Genomic DNA, 18,664 nt, shown 5'->3' with positions numbered 1-18,664 from the left:
GCTTTGAGACCAGGCCCTCAGAGAAAACAGGTCAATATGCTTGGAAGATAAAAATCCTCTGGCCCTGGGCAGGTGCCCTGGCACTACGTGGGCCAGGTGCACCATGTCTGCAAGGGAGTGTGACAGGACTGGTGATGGGCAGCCTCCGCCCCGGGAGTGACTCAGAATCACCCACAAGTTTTGCAGATATACAGGCTGCTGGATGTCGCCTTCCCACAACCTGTATTCTGTAGGTCAGTGGAGGTAGAGTTCAGGATCTGCATAGCTCCTCTGGTGATTCCGAGGCTCAGCAGGGCAAGAAGCAGGTTCAGAGAGGCTGAGTGATTTATCCTAGGTCACAGAGGCAGGCTGTGCATTAGACACTCCACTCACACAGTGCCTTTGCTGTGGACCACACCAGCAGGCAGGGTCTTCAGTGTTTTCTGATTCTGTGACATGGATTGACCCTTTGAGGCCTCTGCAACATCATCCGTACAGAAGGAAGCTGTGATGGTTCATTTTATGTGTCAATTTGACTGGCTCACAGGGTGCCTAGATGTTTGGTTATACATTATTTCAAAGGAGTGCTTCCAGATGAAATTAGCATCTGAATCAGGGGACACAGTAAAGAAGATTGCCCTCCCCAGTGTGGATGGGCGCCATCCAATCTATGGAGGGCCTGAACAGACAAAAGGTAGAGGAGGGGAGAATTCACCCCTTCTCTGCCTGACTGCTGCCCAGGGACTGGGGATGACATCATCAGCCCCATTGGTTCTCAGGCCTTCCCACATGGGCTGCACTGTACCATCGGATCTCCTGGGTGTCCAGTTTGCAGATAGCAGACTGTGGGATGTCTTGCCTCCATAACTAACGTGTGCCAATTCCTCATAATAGATGAAGCCACAGGCTATATCTGTGCAGTTACTATTGGTTATGTCCTATAGGAGATCTCGACCTCTCCCCTCTCTGCCTCCCTCTTCCCCTCTGCATCCACACCCACACCCATATCTGAAGTGGTATGACATCAGGCACTCCCCTGCACACATCCTTGGAGGTGTCTTTCTAGTGTGGCATCACTTCCTATGTTCTGGACGGTGATTCCTGTGTTCTTTTCAAGAGCTCCTCATGCCCTGCCCCAGACAGTTGCTGCTCTGGGATGGGGAAACACCAGGCTTAGCATGCTGGCCTTCAGACACAGCCCCTTTCAGCCGGTGGCCAGAGTTCAGGCAGGGCCAGGTGGCAGCGTCACTCCCTTTTCTATTTTTTGCTAGAGAACTTTGCTTTATTGGAATCAAAGTTCTTTGGTGCTGTGCTAATTGTCTGTTGCCTTCTGTTACCTATTGTTAACCCCTTCCTTTCTGGGACAACTTATGTTGAAACCAAGGTGAGTCATACCTAGTAAATGGTCCTTTCGGAAACTCTGCTCTGGTTACTTGGAAGATGAATGTTGTCATCTGGGTAAGTGATATTCTGGGCTTGCCACAGGCCAGAATCCACAGTGGGGCTGGGTGCTGATCCCTGAACCTGTTTTGGGCCCACAGCCCTTTCTTCAGTTGTGTAATGAACATGTTTTCCACTAAAGAATGAAGACAAAGATGAAATTTCAATCTCTTACTCTGACATATTGGTGACTCTGCTGTGAAGATCTGTATCTATAATTCTTTGCTTTCCAATATGGTAGCAACAAGCCATATTGGCTACTTACATTCAAATTAAATTAAATCCAGCTCAGCTGGTAAGGAACTCGCTTGCCAGTGCAAAAGACATAAGAGACATGGGTTCAATCCCTGGATCAGGGAGATCCTCTGGAGAAGGAAATGGCAACCTATTCCAGTATTCTTGCCTGGAAAATTCCATGGACAGAGGAGCCTGGGGGCTACAGTCCATGGAGTCACAAAGAGTCAGGCATGACTGAACATGCATATACAGCCTGATATATTGGCAACTCTGCTGTGAAGATCTGCATCTACAATTCTGTGCTTTCCGATATGGTAGCCACAAGCTATATTAGCTACTTACATTTAAATGAAATTAAATCTTCAACACCTCAGTCACACTGGCCACATTTCAGTTGCTTGATAGCAACATGTGACTAGTGGCTCTTGTATTTGCAGAAAGGACATTTCCATCCTCGCAGAAAGTTCTTTTGGATGGTGCTGATCTATTGAATGAGGATAATATCATCTGGGCTTCCCTAGTAGCTCAGATGGTAAAGAATCTGCTTGCAATGCATGAGACTTGGGTTCGATCCATGGGTTGGAAAGATCCCCTGGAAAAGTAAATGGCTACCCACTCCAGTATTCTTTCCTAGAGAATCCCATGGACAGAGCCTGGCGGGCTACAGTCCATGGGACTGCAAAGAGTCAGACACCACTGGCGACTAACATACACACACACAATATCATCTACCTCAGAGGCCTGTTATGGCAACTAAATGAAATGTTGTGTGTAAGGTGCTTAGATTAATACTTAGCATAGAAACATGCTTGATAAATGGAATTTGATACTATTCATGAGATAAAATTTTTAGAAGAAAGTGACTCTACCAAATTTAGTTCGAGGAAACCTCATGTAGAGTCTCTGAGTACAGGTGTAATTTCCAGCATCGTCTTTCCTGAGGCTGGGGTTGCAGGAAGCATTGAGGAGGATGAGGAGTTGGGTCCTTTCAGCGCCTTTTGCTCTGGGCACAGTCACAGGCATTTATGGAACCTGACTGCCTGCTGGTCGGGGGAAGGGAGAGTCTGGGGAGTGGGTTGCTGATTCCTTAAACCCAGCTGAAGGAAGCAATGGGAGGAACAGTAGCAAAATGGATCAGGTTTAATTGTTAGAGAGAGAGGAGATAAGAAGAAGGAGTGAAAGTGAAGTTGCTCAGTCATGTCCGACTCTTAGCGACCCCATGGACTGCAACCTACCAGGCTCCTCCATCCATGGGATTTTCCAGGCAAGAGTACTGGAGTGGGTTGCCATTGCCTTCTCCGAAGAAGAAGGAAGAGGTAGACAAAACGAGAGAGAGAACATAAACTACAGGAGAAACAACTTTTCTTCTTCGTGTAGAAAGCCAAGCCTAGTTTCATGTCCCTGACTCTTGCTCTGTTGTTGAACCTACCAAGCCTGAATGAGTACTTGAGGTAGAATGATACCCATGCTGGTTTAGCGGTTGCCTAGAGTATGATACTTTCCCATTGTCTAGAAAACACAGAATGCAGAAATGGCCTAGGGAGCCTTGGTGCCACCTCAGCTGCTATATAACTGAAGTTTAGGGGATGCAGTCAGGTCGGCACTGAGCAAGCTTTAGATTGGGAGGCACCCTTCTAATAGAGATAGACAGCAGAATGTGAGAGGAAAAGCACGCTGCACACTCCCTGCCAGCCTCCTCTGGGCTCCCCAGATGGTTTCCTCTGACCCACATTTCTCCTTAAAAGTCTCTGCTGAAATTAGCTGAAGACTGAAGCTGAGATGACTAGACAGTGAAAGCCCAAGGAATCCTAGGGGATGGCCCCTGTAGCTGCTATGCGATGCCATCCCTCTCAAATTAATCAGAGTAACAATAACTAGTGTTTAGTAAGTTCTTACAATGTGCTAGACAATGTTCTATGTATTGTCTTCATTTATTCCTTAAAATAATCTTGTTAGGCACTGGCACCATTTTTATCCTCATTCTTTTCACCTAAAAAAATGAAAAAATGGGCAGAACATAGACAGAGATTGATTCCTGGTTACTCAGACAATGCAGGAGATTCTACTGATGCACAAGGTATTATTAGTAGCAAACAGGAGCCTAAAATATAATATGAGGAAAAGTGCAGTATGTGGGGGGCTTCCCAGTTGGCTCAGTGGTAAAGAATCCGCCTGCCAATGCAGGAGATTCAGTTTCTATCCCTGGGAAGATCCCCTGGAGAAGGAAATGGCAATCCACTCCAGTATTCTTGCCTGGAGAATCCCATGGACAGAGAAGCCTGGTGGGCTGCATACAGTCCTTTGGGTCGCAAAGAGTCAGACATGACAGCAACTGAAGATGCACACATGTAGTATGTGAAGTCAGAAAGTTTAGTTTAAATCCTGCTCTTTCCCTAACTATGTCACATTGTGCAAGTCACATCACCTGTCTGAACCCATTCCCTCACAAAACTGGGAAGAACAAAAAACAGAGAAAGAGAAGACGTATGGAAAGCTCTGAAAAATACAAGTGTTCAGTGCTGCCAGTTGCGATAAGGGATACAAAGAAATATGAACATATACATTTTAAAAGAAATGTGGGAATGAAAAATGATCCCCTGGTAGAGTTTTTGGATGGATAAGCTTTGGGGTGAGAAGAAGAATGGGAGTAAAATGTACTTGGCCCTTGGCTGCCTCTACTATGGGTTCCTGGAATGATTCTGTGTGAGTCATTTCATTTCTGTTTGCCTCAGTTTCTCCTTGACCCCAAAAGACATCACAAGTTGAGATGTTGTTGGAATTAGATAAAAAACTCAATCCTTTCTAAATAAAAATGTTATAAATTCTCAACACTATAAATATAGTCTCACATCTATTGCTCAGTACCTTGTGAAAAAACAACATTCTAAAAGAATCTCATCTGAAAATAACAAAGGGGGGAAAATATAATCCTTCCAAGCTTTAAATAGAGTTCTCTGCTCAGTTCTCCTTAGGAATGAAGTCCAGAAGGGAGTCATTGTTGGGGACTTATTGCTTCTTGCTGGTAAGCTGGATCCTAGAAGTTTGAAGCACCCTCATCTTAACTAAAGCGAAGTCGCTCAGTCACGTCCAACTCTTTGCGACCCCATGGACTGTAGCCCACCAGGCTCCTCAATCCACAGAATTTTCTAGGCAAGAATATTGGAGTGGGTTGCCATTTCCTTCTCCATCTTAACTAAGCAGCATCCTAAACCCCATCAGATCCCCACTCACCCTCGCCTTCCCCAAAGCTACAAATCAGTCCTGAATTAGGACAAGAGATGGTTGCTGCTGCTGCTGCTGCTAAGTCGCTTCAGTCGTGTCCGACTCTGTGCGACCCCAGAGACGGTAGCCCACCAGGCTCCCCCGTCCCTGGGATTCTCCAGGCAAGAACACTGGAGTGGGTTGCCATTTCCTTCTCCAATGCATGAAAGCAAAAAGTGAAAGTGAAGTCGCTTAGTCGTGTCTGACTCTAGTGACCCCATGGACTGCAGCCTTCCAGGCTCCTCTGTCCATGGGATTTTCTAGGCAAAAGTAGTGGAGTGGGGTCAAGAGATGGTTACTCCAGGGTTTATGTCTTGTTCTGTCATCAGAAAACCCCTATTCTGTGTAACCTAACCTGGCTTCATTGAGTGTGTTCCACAGAGTGCTTGGCGTTTCATTCCCATTCAGTAACGCTAGTGATATTATAATCATTAGCTTACTAGACATTATACTCTGTCCTCTTGTTTTAGGTTCTGCTGTCGGCTTTTGGAAGCATGAACAGGATGCTTGAGCATCAGTGCCCTCAAAGTGGCCCTTAGCCAGGTCCTTTGTATCATTGAAAATGCCAGCACAAGAATGTTTAGTGGACTGAGAAATTTCCCTTGGAGCTTCATGTCCTGAAACTGAGATAGTTCTAGAAAAGCCAAGTGGGCTCACTTGGCTGCAAGGTGGAGTTAGTGGTCATCTGTTGGGGTGGGGGAGTCAGGGGGTTTGAACATTGCCACAAAATATTTCTTTAATTTTATAACTGATGTCTAAAACTCTTTTATAGGTGATCAGCCTTTACAAGACTAAAAATACAAATACGTGTGAGAGAGGCAAGGCAATTGTTGAAATTCATCCTATTGTACAAATGATTGACATGTTATCTTCCCTTTGAGTAAATTCTAACTAGGAAAGAAAAAAGAAAAAGACAGTGATACCTGAACAGAATAAAGAGTGATGAACACTGACAGAGGGGCTCGTTTATGGAGATGGAAGAGACCCTACAGCTACTACTACAATCCTCATACCTTTGCTTCCCCATTTTTTATGTGGGAATCCTGAGACATGTAACCTAGTGACATGCTGTGTTAGAACTGGGTTAAAACCCAGGGGTCCTGTTTCCTGGTATAGAGTCTTTCCATCCCACTGTGGATGCAACACTGTAGCTGAGGGGATCAGATGAATTTCAGTCTCCTTCCAGTTTGGTTTGGGCCAGCCCTGAAAACCAGGTTTCAAGCCCATCCTTTCAGTGGGAAGTACCATGGGAGACAGTCAGAGGGCCCAGGAGCTGGGCATGTCCCAGGTGGGGAGTTTCACTCACCTTTGGCCGCATCCAGCTTAGGTTGGAGAGGTTTTTTCCCTTGAGGAGCTGCAGACCTATGGAATAAGTCTCGGCAGGGAATGTCTCATCCTCAAACAGCAGCCCTCTGTTTAGGCAATGATCCCGCAAGGAGTAAAAGTCCTGCTCCTTGAATTTGATGATGGGGGTCTTGGCTGGAAACTGCTGGTTGTGTGCCATGATTCTTCCTAGAAGAGGTATCAGATCTTTCCTTTTGGGTGAGAAAAAGAGGTATTTTTAGGGATAAGCTGTCAAGTACTTTGCATCACTGGATGTGAGCCCTGGAAGGCATTCAGATGTCTGCCACCTTTACAAGTGAGACTGGAACCAGGTAAGTTCTGTCCCTGTGGACCCAGCCAGTTGGTGGGGGGCAAGCCCAGACTAGAATCCAAGAAAACTTCCTTCTAGGTCAGTTTTCAATCTGCATACCGAACAGCTTTTCAGGATACTCTTACATGCATGAGAGACTATTTGTACATTAATGAACATTTATTGAGTACTGACCTTGTACCAGGCACTTTTCTGAATGCCGGTAATTCAAAGATAAATATGACATGATATTTATCCCCTGGAGGCTCGTTATCAAGTGGCAAAATATATTAGACATTTCAACAACTAGCTATCGTTCAACAGAAATGGTCTACTTAAAAATGTGTAAAAAGTCCTGTGGATATAAAGAGGAGGAGCTAGGAACTGCCAAGAAATGTTTCTCCCACGAGTTCTCACCCTGCAATTGGCCTTGGGGGAAAAGAATTTTCCAGGTGGAGAAATGGTAGGTAGATTAAAAAAAAAAAAAGTCCCAGGACTTCCCTGGTGGTCCAATGGCTGAGACTTTGTGTTCCCAATGCAGGGGGCATGGGTTTGATCCCTGAGGAGAACTAGATCCCACATGCCACAACTAAGACCCAGGATAGCAAAATAAATAAATAAATAAAATTTTTTTAAAAGTCCCTCCAGTGTCCCAAGTAGCAAGTATGTGGAGGACCAGGAGTTGGATTAGAAAGGTCATGGGTGTTAGAGGGAATGGGATGGGCTGGAGGGTCGGTGGAGTTGGGGTTGGGGATAATGAGTGTTGCCAGACAAGGCCGGGAAGGTAGGTTGGAAAGCTGGATTGTTTTTGTTTTATACCCTTCAAGTGCTGCAGGGCCATTGAAGATCCGTGTGTGGGATTACGGAGCAAGTTGGAGGCTAGGTGGCGGAATGGAGAGGGTCTGAGACAGGGCGGAGGTTGGGAGGCTGCTGCATTTGTCCTTGGGAGGGTCAGTGTTATGGCAGTGGTCATAAAGATGGTGGAGAGAGAGATTCTAGAGTCATTTTATAGGTAGAATATATAGGGCTTGATATATATATATATATATATATATATAGGTATATACAGGTAGAATATGGAGATGTGGGGTAGGAAAAAGAAAAGGCAGTGTGATGAACAATCAAATAAGTTTTGAGTTTGCTTTCTGCTCTCACCAGCTACATATCCAGTTCTGCAATCGTGAGTTAGTATTCAACCCTGTGAACCTATTTCTCTACCTATACGGATTGATGATACCAATCTTGGAGTGTTTATTGCTGTATTAAATGAGGTTGGACCTAACAGACTGAATAATCCTCAGTCACTTCAGTTGTGTCCAACACTTTGCGACCGTATGGACTGTAACCCACCAGCCTCCTCTGTCCATGGGATTCTCTAGGCAAGAATACTGGAGTGGGTTGCCATGCCCTCCTCCAGAGGATCTTCCCAACCAGGGGATCAAACTCATGTCTGCCTGCATCTCCTGCATTGCAGATGGATTCTTTACCCACTGAGCCACCTGGCAACAGTAGGCAGTCAATAAATGTCAGTGTCCTAATTTCTCTAAAGAGAAGTCAAGGAAGTCTGGGTTTTCTTGTTCAGGAAGCTACAGGGGTGTAACTGATGCCATTTAACAAAATATGTTTCACATCCTCCATCTGCTAGACAAGCTGGGTTGGATCTGAATCCACACTTACTAGCTGCGGGACTTGAAAAACCTATTTAGCACTTAAACTTGTACTTTTCAAGCTTCTTTGATCAGAGTCTGTTAAGGTGACACAAAAGACCCCAAGGTTCATATGTCCTATCCATACCTACTTCACAGTGAAAAAGCAATCGAATGATGACAAAGAACTAGAGAGGAACATGAATGAACAACTCATAAAGAAAGAATATGAGCTTATAATCAAGATTTCAGATCACAGAAAAAATATGCAAACAAAAAATAATTTATAATTTTCTTACAGTTAATATATAATAGTATATTGCAAATTATTTAGATAACACAAATAAATACACAAAATAGCACCAATGAAGTATCACTGCACACACATATTTAGAGAGAATTATATATACAATTGCCCAATAAACAAAGTAAGAATAATTTATATGTGAACTACTAGGTTGGACCATATGAAAGTAAATATGGGCAATTTTATTTGGTTTAGTCCTGTATGATATATACATTTCTTCATTCTAGTTCTTGGAAAATAACAGGTGAAAATATGTCAGTGTACCTCACCACTCACTATAGGGTTAAGAGGAAAACCTACAACAAATTATGTAAGAGTAATAAAGCTGAAATAACAGTCAGGTACAATTCAAGAACAAGAAAACAATAATAGAATTTGGTTTCCAAGTAAAGACAAGGCAATGACACCTGGTAAGGAAGAGTTGTGAAAATTGTGGGTCTGCCAACCCTGCACATGCTTAGGGATGGTGGAACCAATACAGCACCACCAAGCCATTGACCTATGATTATGGGACTATTCTTAAGCAGCTCTTAATTACAGCTGAAAATGAGTCAGAAGAGTTTGGCTTGACTTCTCCACGAGAATCTTAAAAAAAGGCCTTATGTTTGGGGATCAGATCCAGGCTCATCTGCAGGGCCCTTACTGCCCACTACTGGGCAGCGGACTGGGTAGCTTTAGGAATCCCCCTTCTAAGACTCTCTTTTCTCTTTGTGAAATGGAGATGATACTCATACACAAGCTATAGAGTTGTGGTGAGACTCAGATGAAACCATGCTTGCTGAATGTTTAGCACTGACTAATCAACAGAAACTGGTCACTGAACAGTGGTTATTAGCATAATTAACATTATTATCATTTTGGCCATGAAAGGACATGCAGAAGTCATACACCCTCTAAGAGGAGGACTTGCTCTTACGAATGATGGGCCAGGCCCAGAAGGGCCAGCATGGGTAAGGGTCAGGAGTGGTGCATCAGACCCATGTCCTTGGCTTTGCCACTGCTCTGTTTCCACTAACCAAGAGTGCAGTGAGGAAGGAGAAGGCTCTGGGGGCCAGGCGGCAGGCCTGGTTCCATTGCTGGAGGAGGTAGTCTGCTGCTCTGGGAGGGAGGAGAATACTGATGGGAAAAGAGAATAGGCTGGAAGGGAGCCTCAATAGGCACAGATATCACACCTACTGGGTTCACCTTCTTGCTCTTTGAATTGGTAATGGCTTTGCCAGGGAAGAGCCTGTAGACTCGCTTTCTTGGGCATAAAGGGTTTACAGAACTTGACAACATCTCCCTTTTGCGTGCAGCAGAAAAGGCCAAACAATATTCCCACCTGTCACTTTGGCAAGGACTCTTTGGCTTATTCCTTTTCTTCTATATCATATTTGCTTCACTTTATAAAATAAACAAAGGCAGGAGAAGACTCAACTATCTTAGAAAGAGAAAGAAAAAAAGAAAGATGGAAGGCCTACCCGATAGTCAGAATATACCTAGTCTTGCTGCTGTGGTATCTTATTGATCTCAAAATGAAAATGGCATAGAAGAAGCTAGAAAAATGGCAAAAAGAGTTGAAATCAAGTTCTTTTTTAAAACTGAAATATAGTTGATTTACAATATTGTGTTAGTTCTAGGTGTACAGCAAAGTTTTTTTCAGATATATATGTGTGTATATATATATATATACACACACATATATGTACAGGTTATTTTCCAGTATAGGTTATTATAAGATATTGAATATGGTTCCCTGTGCTCTACAGTAAAACCTCAGTGTTTATCTGTTTTACATATAGTAGTTTGTATCTGTTAATCCCATACTCTTAATTTATCCTTCCCCCTCTGATAATCATAGGTTTGTTTTCCATGTCTGTGAATCTTTTCTGTTTTGTATATATTCACTTGTATTAATTTTTAGATTCCACATATAAATGATATTTTTCTTTGTCTGATTTACTTTATTTAGTATGATATTCTTTAGGTCCATCCATATTGCTGCAAATGACAATATTTTGCTGGCTGAGCAATATTCTGTTGTATATTTATATATCTTCTTAAACCATCTGTTGATGGGCACTTGGGTTGCTTCTGTTTCTTGGCTATTATAAACAGCACTGCTATGAACAGTGGAGTACATGTATATTTTTGAATTAGAACTTTCATCTTTTCCAGATATAAGCTCAAGAGTGGGATTTCTGGATCATATGGTAGCTTTATTTTTAGTTTTTTACTGGTTTTCATAGTGACTGTACCAATTTACATTGCTACCAACAGTTTACAAGGGTTTCCTTTTCTCTGCACCCTATCTAGCATTTATCATTTGTAGACTTTTTAATGAGAGCCATTCTAACATAAAGAGAAGATGGACTTCAGAAGAAAAAAAATGTCCCAAAGTTAAATGACTACAGAAGATTCCAACTCAAGTTTTTATTCTGCCCCTTATTAGTCATATGAGCCCAAAGACGTTTTCTAAGCACTTAGAACTTCAGTTTTCTTTTCTGTCAAATGGATACAATGATACTTTGTTGAAAAATAAAATGAAAAAATAGGTGGGACGAGATGTAAGTCATGAAACATTATACAAAGATATTAATTTCTCTGACTCCAATAAACTTGTCCTAAATTTTCATGCATTTCTACCACTCAGAGATGGATAGCTGTAAGAATACATGGGCTTCTCTAGTGGCTCAGATGGTAAAGAATCTGCCTGCAATGCAGGAGATGTGGGTTTGATCCCTGGGTTGGGAAGATCCCCTGGAGGAGGGCACAGCAACCCACTCCAGTATTCCTTCCTGGAAACTCCCATGGACGGAGGAGCCTAGAGTCCATGTAGCCCATGGACAGTTCATGGAGTAGCAGAGTCAGACCCGACTGAACAACTAAGCACAACACAGCACAGCCAGTCTTCAAACTTTACAAACAATTGCATTTGTTAGTTTTTAAATTAGGCCACTTTGATATATATAAGACAATATATAAGCTATGTCAGTTCAGTTCAGTCACTCAGTCGTGTCCAACTCTTTGTGATCCCATGGACTGCAGCACACCAGGCTTCTCTGTCCATCACCAACCCCCAGAGCTTACTCAAACTCATGTCCATTGAGTTGGTAATGCCATCCAACCATCTCATCCTCTATCATCCCCTCCTCCCGCTTTCAATCTTTCCCAGCATCAGGGTCTTTTCCAATGAGTCAGTTCTTCACATCAGGTGGCCAAAGTATTGGAGCTTCATCTTCAGCAACAATCCTTCCAACAAATATTCAGGACTGATTTCCTTTAGGATTGACTGATTGGATCTCCTTGCAGTCCAAGGGACTCTCAAGAGTCTTCTCCAACACTACAGTTCAAAAGTATCAATTCTTCGGTGCTCAGCTTCCTTTATAGTCCAACTCTCATATCCATACATGACTACTGGAAAAACCATAGCTTTGACTAGACAGACCTTTGTTGGAAAAGTAATGTCGCTTGGGGCTAGTGCACTGGGACGACCCACAGGGATGGTATGGGGAGGCAGGAGGGAGGAGGGTTCAGGATGGGGAACACATGTATACCTGTGGCGGATTCATTTTGATATTTGGCAAAACTAATACAATTATGTAAAGTTTAAAAATAAAATAAAATTAAAAAAAAAAAGAAACAATCAAAAAAAAAAAAGAAAAGTAATGTCTCTGCTTTTTAATATGCTATCTAGGTTGGTCATAGCTTTTCTTCCAAGGAGCAAGCCTCTTTTGATTTCATGGCTGAAGTCACCATCTGCAGTGATTTTGGAGCCCCCAAAGATAAAGTCTCTCACTGTTTCTATTGTTTCCCCATCTATTTGTGTTGAAGTGATGGGACTGGATGCCATGATCTTAGTTTTCTGAATGCTGAGTTTTAAGACAACTTTTTCACTCTCCTCTTTCACTTCATCAAGAGGCTTTTTAGTTCTCTTCGCTTTCTGCCATAAGGATGGTGTCATCTGAATATCTAAGGTTATTGATATTTCTCCCAGAAATCTTGATTGCATCTTATGCTTCATCCAGCCTGGCATTTCTCATGACGTACTCTGCATACAAGTTAAATAAGCAGGGTGACGTTATATAGCCTTGACGTACTCCTTTTCCTATTTGGAACCAGTCTGTTGTTCCATGTCCAGTTCTAACTGTTGCTTCTTGACCTGCATACAGATTTCTCAGGAGGCAGGTCAGGTGGTCTGGTATTTCCATCTCTTGAAGAATTTTCGACAGTTTGTTGTGATCCACACAGGCAAAATCTTTGGTGTAATCAATACAGCGGAAGTAGATGTTCTTCCAGAACTCTCTTGCTTTTTTGATGATCCAACAGATGTTGGCAATTTGATCTCTGGTTCCTCTGCCTTTTCTAAATCCAGCTTGAACATCTGGAAGTTCTCAGTTCACGTATTGTTGTTGCCTGGCTTGGAGAATTTTGAGCATTACTTTGCTAGCATGTGAGATGAGTATAATTGTGCAGTAGTTTGAGCATTCTTTGGCATTGCCTTTCTTAGGGATTGGAATGAAAACTGACCTTTTGCAGTCCTGTGGCTACTGCTGAGTTTTCAAATTTGCTGGCATATTGAGTACAGCACTTTCATAGCATCATCTTTTAGGATTTGAAATAGCTCAACTGGAATTCCATTACCTCCACTAGCTTTGTTTATAGTGATGCTTCCTAAGGCCCACTTGACTTTGCATTCCAGGATGTCTGGCTCTAGGTGAGTGATCACACCATCATGGTTATCTGAGTCATGAGGATCTTATTTTTATATTTCTTCTGTTTATTCTTGCCACCTCTTCTTACTATCTTCTGCTTCTGTTATGTCCATACCACTTCTGTCCTTTATTGTGCCCACCTTTGCATAAAATGTTCCCTTGGTATCTCTAATTTTCTTGAAGAGATCTCTAGTCTTTCCCATTGTATTGTTTTCCTGTATTTCTTTGCATTGATCACTGAGGAAGGCTTTCTTATCTCTCCTTGCTATTCTTTGGAACTCTGCATTCAAATGGGTATATATTTCCTTTTCTCCTTTGCCTTTAGCATCTCTTCTTTCTTCAGCTATTTGTAAGGCCTCCTCAGACAACCATTTTGCCTTTTTGCATTTCTTTTCCTTGGTCATGGTTTTGATCACAGCCTCCTGTACAACGTTATGAAGCTCCATCCATAGTTCTTTAGGCTCTCGTCTATCAGATCTAATTCTTTGAATCTATGTCACTTCCCCTGTATAATAGTAAGAGATTTGATTTAGGTCATACCTGAATGGTCTAGTGGTTTTCCCTACTTTCTTCAATTTAAGTCTGAATTTGGCTATAAGGAGTTCATGATCTGAGCCACAGTCAGCTCCTGGTCTTGTTTTTGCTGACTCTATACAGCTTCTCCATCTTTGGCTACAAAGAATATAATTAATCTGATTTCGGTATTGACCATCTGGTGATGTTCATGTGTAGAGTCTTCTCTTGTGCTATTGGAACAGAGTGTTTGTTATGACCAGCACATTCTCTTGGCAAAACTCTGTTAGCCTTTGACCTGCTTCATTTTGTTAGCCTTTGACCTACATAAGCTATGTAGACTATGAAATATCATAACCTCATGAACACTCATGATCCTACCACCAAGGTTATGAACACACCAATACTTATGAAGGTATTTGTGCTTTCCTCCCCCAGAGGAGGCCAAAACCAGAATGTTGTATTTATCATTCTCTTGCTTTTATTGAAAAACAGGTTTATCACATATTTATGCATTTCTATATTGAATCATTTTACTTTTCCTTATTTTTCAGCTTTTAAAAATTATAGAGAGGAGTTCCAGTTCCTTTATGGCAATGTAAGAAGCCCCCTATACAATCCACCTGTCCTCCTGATTATAACTGTAACTATAACCTCTGGAAACAATAAAAACTGGGAATCTGAAAACAAAAGCTGGCAAATTGTACAGGGGAGTCAAAACTTGGAGAAGAAACAAGCAGGAGGGTGAATTTCCAGGTCTTTGATTTTTCCCTCTCATACTTTTGCCATGAGGATGGGGCTCAGTCATCAAGTGTCCCAGTACAGATAACTGAAGCTTTGGTGGACACCCTGCTGTTTTTCTGGGAAAGGAATTCCTACAGACTTGGAGGGAGAAGACACTAGGGGAAAGAAGCCGAGAAGAGAGGGCACCAGAGAATAAGATTATCTAAGTATGTTAGCAAGCTTGCACTTGTTTTAGCCTAACCTCTCTGCATTATAGATGTGTGATCCAGAGCCAAATCAGTACAGCAGAGGTTTAAATAAATAAATTGATATTTGAATCACTTTCCACAGAAGGTGAGCTAGAATGTATACTCTGAACTTCATAAAATTGATTCCTGCTTCTGAAAATAATCAACATTCCCCAGAAGATTATAACAGAACACAAAATCTACCCAACATAACATCCACTTTGTCCAGAATATAATCTCAAACTTCTCAAAATAAAAGAACTAAGGAAAGGTGACTTATTTACAAGAGAAAACACAACTGACAAATGAGAATGTTGCAATGATCTAGATGTGGAAATTACAAAGAAAAGGTTTTAAAGCAACTAGTAAACTATGCTCCTGAAATAAAGGGAAACACACTAGAAATGAATGATAAGGTAGGCAATCTCAATAGAGAAACAGAAGTTATAAAAAAAAAAAAAGGAAACAAATAGAAGCTAAATCTTGAGTTGAAGAATGTAAAATCTGAAATAAAAAATTCACTGGATGGGCTGAAAAGCAGAATGAAGGTGACAGAGGAAAGAATAAGTGGAATGAGGGAAAAGATCAATAAAAAGTATCCATCCCAAGAAGAGACTGAATAAAACATTGAAAATAAAGTAGGATATAACCACAGGGAGACATATGATGTAATATCAAAATGTCTGATTTATGTGTAATTGAAAATCCAGAAGGAGAGGATCAAGATATCAGGGCAGAAAAAGTACCTGAAGAAATAATGGCCTCAAACCCCCCAAATTTGATGATAAACTTATGAACTAGAGAAGCATGCAAAGTCAAGAAAACCATAACTAGACACATCATAATCAAGCTGTTGAAAACCAAAGATAAAGAAAGAAGTTAGAGAAAAGAAAGAAAAATTGTTAAAATAAGTTAGAGAAAAATAACACATTAAACAGAAAGGAAAAATGGAGACAATACTGACAAATTTCCTATCCAAAGCCATGGAGGACAGAAACCAGTGGAGTAACTTTAAAAGGCTGAAAGAAAGAAATGTCAACCTAGAATTCCATATCCAGTGAAAATTTCAGGAATAAAAATAAAGACTTTTCAGATAAACAAAAATGAAGAGACACCATGCAGAGACATGTCTCAGAAGAAATATTAAAGAAGTAATAAATAAATAATAAAGAACAGTAATAAATCATAAAAGGGAGTAATAATAGGGAAAATTGAATTTCCAGAAATGGTATATAGTAAATATCTTAATAAGTATATAAGACTATTTTTCCTCTTAAATTCTTTACAATACATATGTGTTTAAAGCAAAAATTATAACACTATCAGGAGAGATTTTAAATATATGCAGGTATAATTCATATGATAACTATAAATAAGGAATAGTGGAAGAGAATGAAAGGGATGCTTATGGTTGCAAATATTCTGCATTTTAGAATGCAGTGGTACAATAGAATGAGAAAGGTTAAGTATGTGCACTCTAATTCCCAGATAACCACTGACAAAAAAAGAGATATACCCAAAATCCAATAGGCAAATTAAAATGGAATACAAATACATATTCAAATAATCAACAGAAATCAATTAAAGTGGAAGAGTGGATAAAACAAATAAAATAGACGTAAGTCCAACCATATTAATAATTAAATATTTAATTCCAGTAAAAGTCAGAGATTGACAGTAAGACTATTTTCTACCTATTAAAGACACACTTTAAATGCAAAGCCACAAATAATTTGAAAAAAAGTGGACAAAAAGAAATATAAGTGGACAAAAAGTAATCATAAGAAGGCTGGTGTGAATATTTTTAGTAGATTGATTAGTCAGACTTCATAACAAAGAGTGTTACCAGGGATAAAATTACCAGGGACATTTAATATTGATAAAAATTCATCAGAAAGAAATAAAATCATAAATCTAACCTAATAATAGAAACTGAAAATATATAAATCAAAACTTAACAGAAGTAAAGAAAGACAGGAACAATACCATAATTATAATGAAATTTCAGCATGCATTTTTCATCATTTAGTAGACAAACTAGACAAAAACATTAGTGAAACAGAATATCTGAATAACACAATCCATCATCTCAGTCTAATTGACATATATACTACTTTATACATATAAACTGTAGTATATACTTTCTTTGCAAACATGTGATACATAATCACCAAAATAGACAATATGCTGAGCCATAAAACACAATTATTTCCAAGGATAGAATCTCATAGAGTATTCTTGAACCACAACAGAATTAAAATTAGAAATTAATAACAATGATTAAGAAAACCCCAAATATCCAGAATTAAACACATTTCTAAATAATCCTGAGTCAAAGGTGATATCATAAGGGAATTAAGAAAACCCCAAAGAAGTGGAAGGCAGTAAATAAAGACAAGAGCAGAAATGAATGAAAGAGAAAAACAGTAGAGAAAATGAACAAAGCAAAAGCTGCTTCTTTGAAAACATCAACAGAATTGACAAACCCAAAGTCAAATGAGGAAGGAACAAAAGAGGGAGAACACAAATCACCAATATCATCACTGATAAGAGTTCTTTCTCATCACAGATCTTACAAACATTAGAGATCTCTAGGGTTTTTCCAGTAGTCATGTATGGACATGAGAGTTAGACTGTGAAGAAAGCTGAGCACCGAAAAATTGATGCTTTTGAACTGTGGTGTTGGAGAAGACTCTTGAGAGTCCCTTGGACTGCAAGGAGATCCAACCAATCCATTCTGAAGGAGATCAGCCCTGGGATTTCTTTGGAAGGAATGATGCTGAAGCTGAAACTCTAGTACTTTGGCCACCTCATGTGAAGAGTTGACTCATTGGAAAAGACTCTGATGCTGGGAGGGATTGGGGGCAGGAGGAGAAGGGGACAACAGAGGATGAGATGGCTGGATGGCATCACTGACTCAATGGACCTGAGTCTGAGTGAACTCTGGGAGTTGGTGATGGACAGGGAAGCCTCAGTTCAGTTCAGTCGCTCAGTCGTGTCCGACTCTTTGCGACCCCAATGAATCGCAGCACGCCAGGCCTCCCTGTCCATCACCAACTCCCAGAGTTCACTCAGACTCACGTCCATCGAGTCAGTGATGCCATCCAGCCATCTCATCCTCTGTCGTTCCCTTCTCCTCTTGCCCCCAATCCCTCCCAGCATCAGAGTCTTTTCCAATGAGTCAACTCTTCACATGAGGTGGCCAAAGTACTGGAGTTTCAGCTTTAGCATCATTCCTTCCAAAGAAATCCCAGGGCTGATCTCCTTTAGAACGGACTGGTTGGATCTCCTTGCAGTCCAAGGGACTCTCAAGAGTCTTCTCCAACACCACACTTCAAAAGCATCAATTCTTCGGCGCTCAGCTTTCTTCACAGTCCAACTCTCACATCCATACATGACCACTGGAAAAACCATAGCCTTGACAAGACGGACCTTTGTTGGCAAAGTAATGTCTCTGCTTTTCAATATGCTATCTAGGCGTGCTGCAATTCATGGGGTCGCAAAGAGTCAGACACGACTGAGTGACTGAACTGAACTGAACTGAACCGATGAGATACTATGAGCAAGTTAAGGCCAACAAATTTATAAGTTATATGACATGGATAAATTTCTTGAAAAATATAAAATAAAAATATAAATTTACCAAAGTTGACTGGAGAAGAACCTAAATAACCCTATATCTAATCAAGAAACTGAATATGTTATCAAAAGCTTTCCCCCAAAGAAACTCCCAGAATTAGGTGGTTTCACTAGTGAATTCTATTACACCGTCAATGGAAGATAGCACTAAGATTATAGACTTCTTCAGAAATGAAAGGAGAAGGGAAACAGTGCTGAATGTATTTTATCAGGACAGCATAACACTGACAACCAAGCCTTATAAAGGAATCCACCCCCACCCTGCCCCTCATCAAATTATGAATCAGCATCCCTCATGACCAGAGATGGCAAAGATCCTTTAAAAATTTTAGCAAACCAAATCC

The 18,664-nt window shown here is 40.9% G+C and overlaps 1 protein-coding gene across 1 annotated transcript in view; it reads right to left on the bottom strand.

Moving 5' to 3' along the window:
* CAPN13 (calpain 13) overlaps nucleotides 1-18,664 on the bottom strand; it is a 108,301-nt gene that overhangs the window by 74,762 nt on the left and 14,875 nt on the right. Inside the window, exon 2 of the mRNA XM_070799829.1 lies at nucleotides 6,224-6,452. Within this exon, the coding sequence (XP_070655930.1) occupies nucleotides 6,224-6,421 (198 nt within the window). The 5' untranslated portion in view covers nucleotides 6,422-6,452. The remainder of the gene's footprint in view (nucleotides 1-6,223; nucleotides 6,453-18,664) is intronic.

This window comes from Bos indicus, chromosome 11 (assembly GCF_029378745.1).
Source record: "Bos indicus isolate NIAB-ARS_2022 breed Sahiwal x Tharparkar chromosome 11, NIAB-ARS_B.indTharparkar_mat_pri_1.0, whole genome shotgun sequence".
Lineage (NCBI taxonomy): Eukaryota > Metazoa > Chordata > Mammalia > Artiodactyla > Bovidae > Bos > Bos indicus.
Note: the sequence above shows the minus strand (reverse complement) of the source record. Positions and strands in the feature narration are given on the sequence as shown.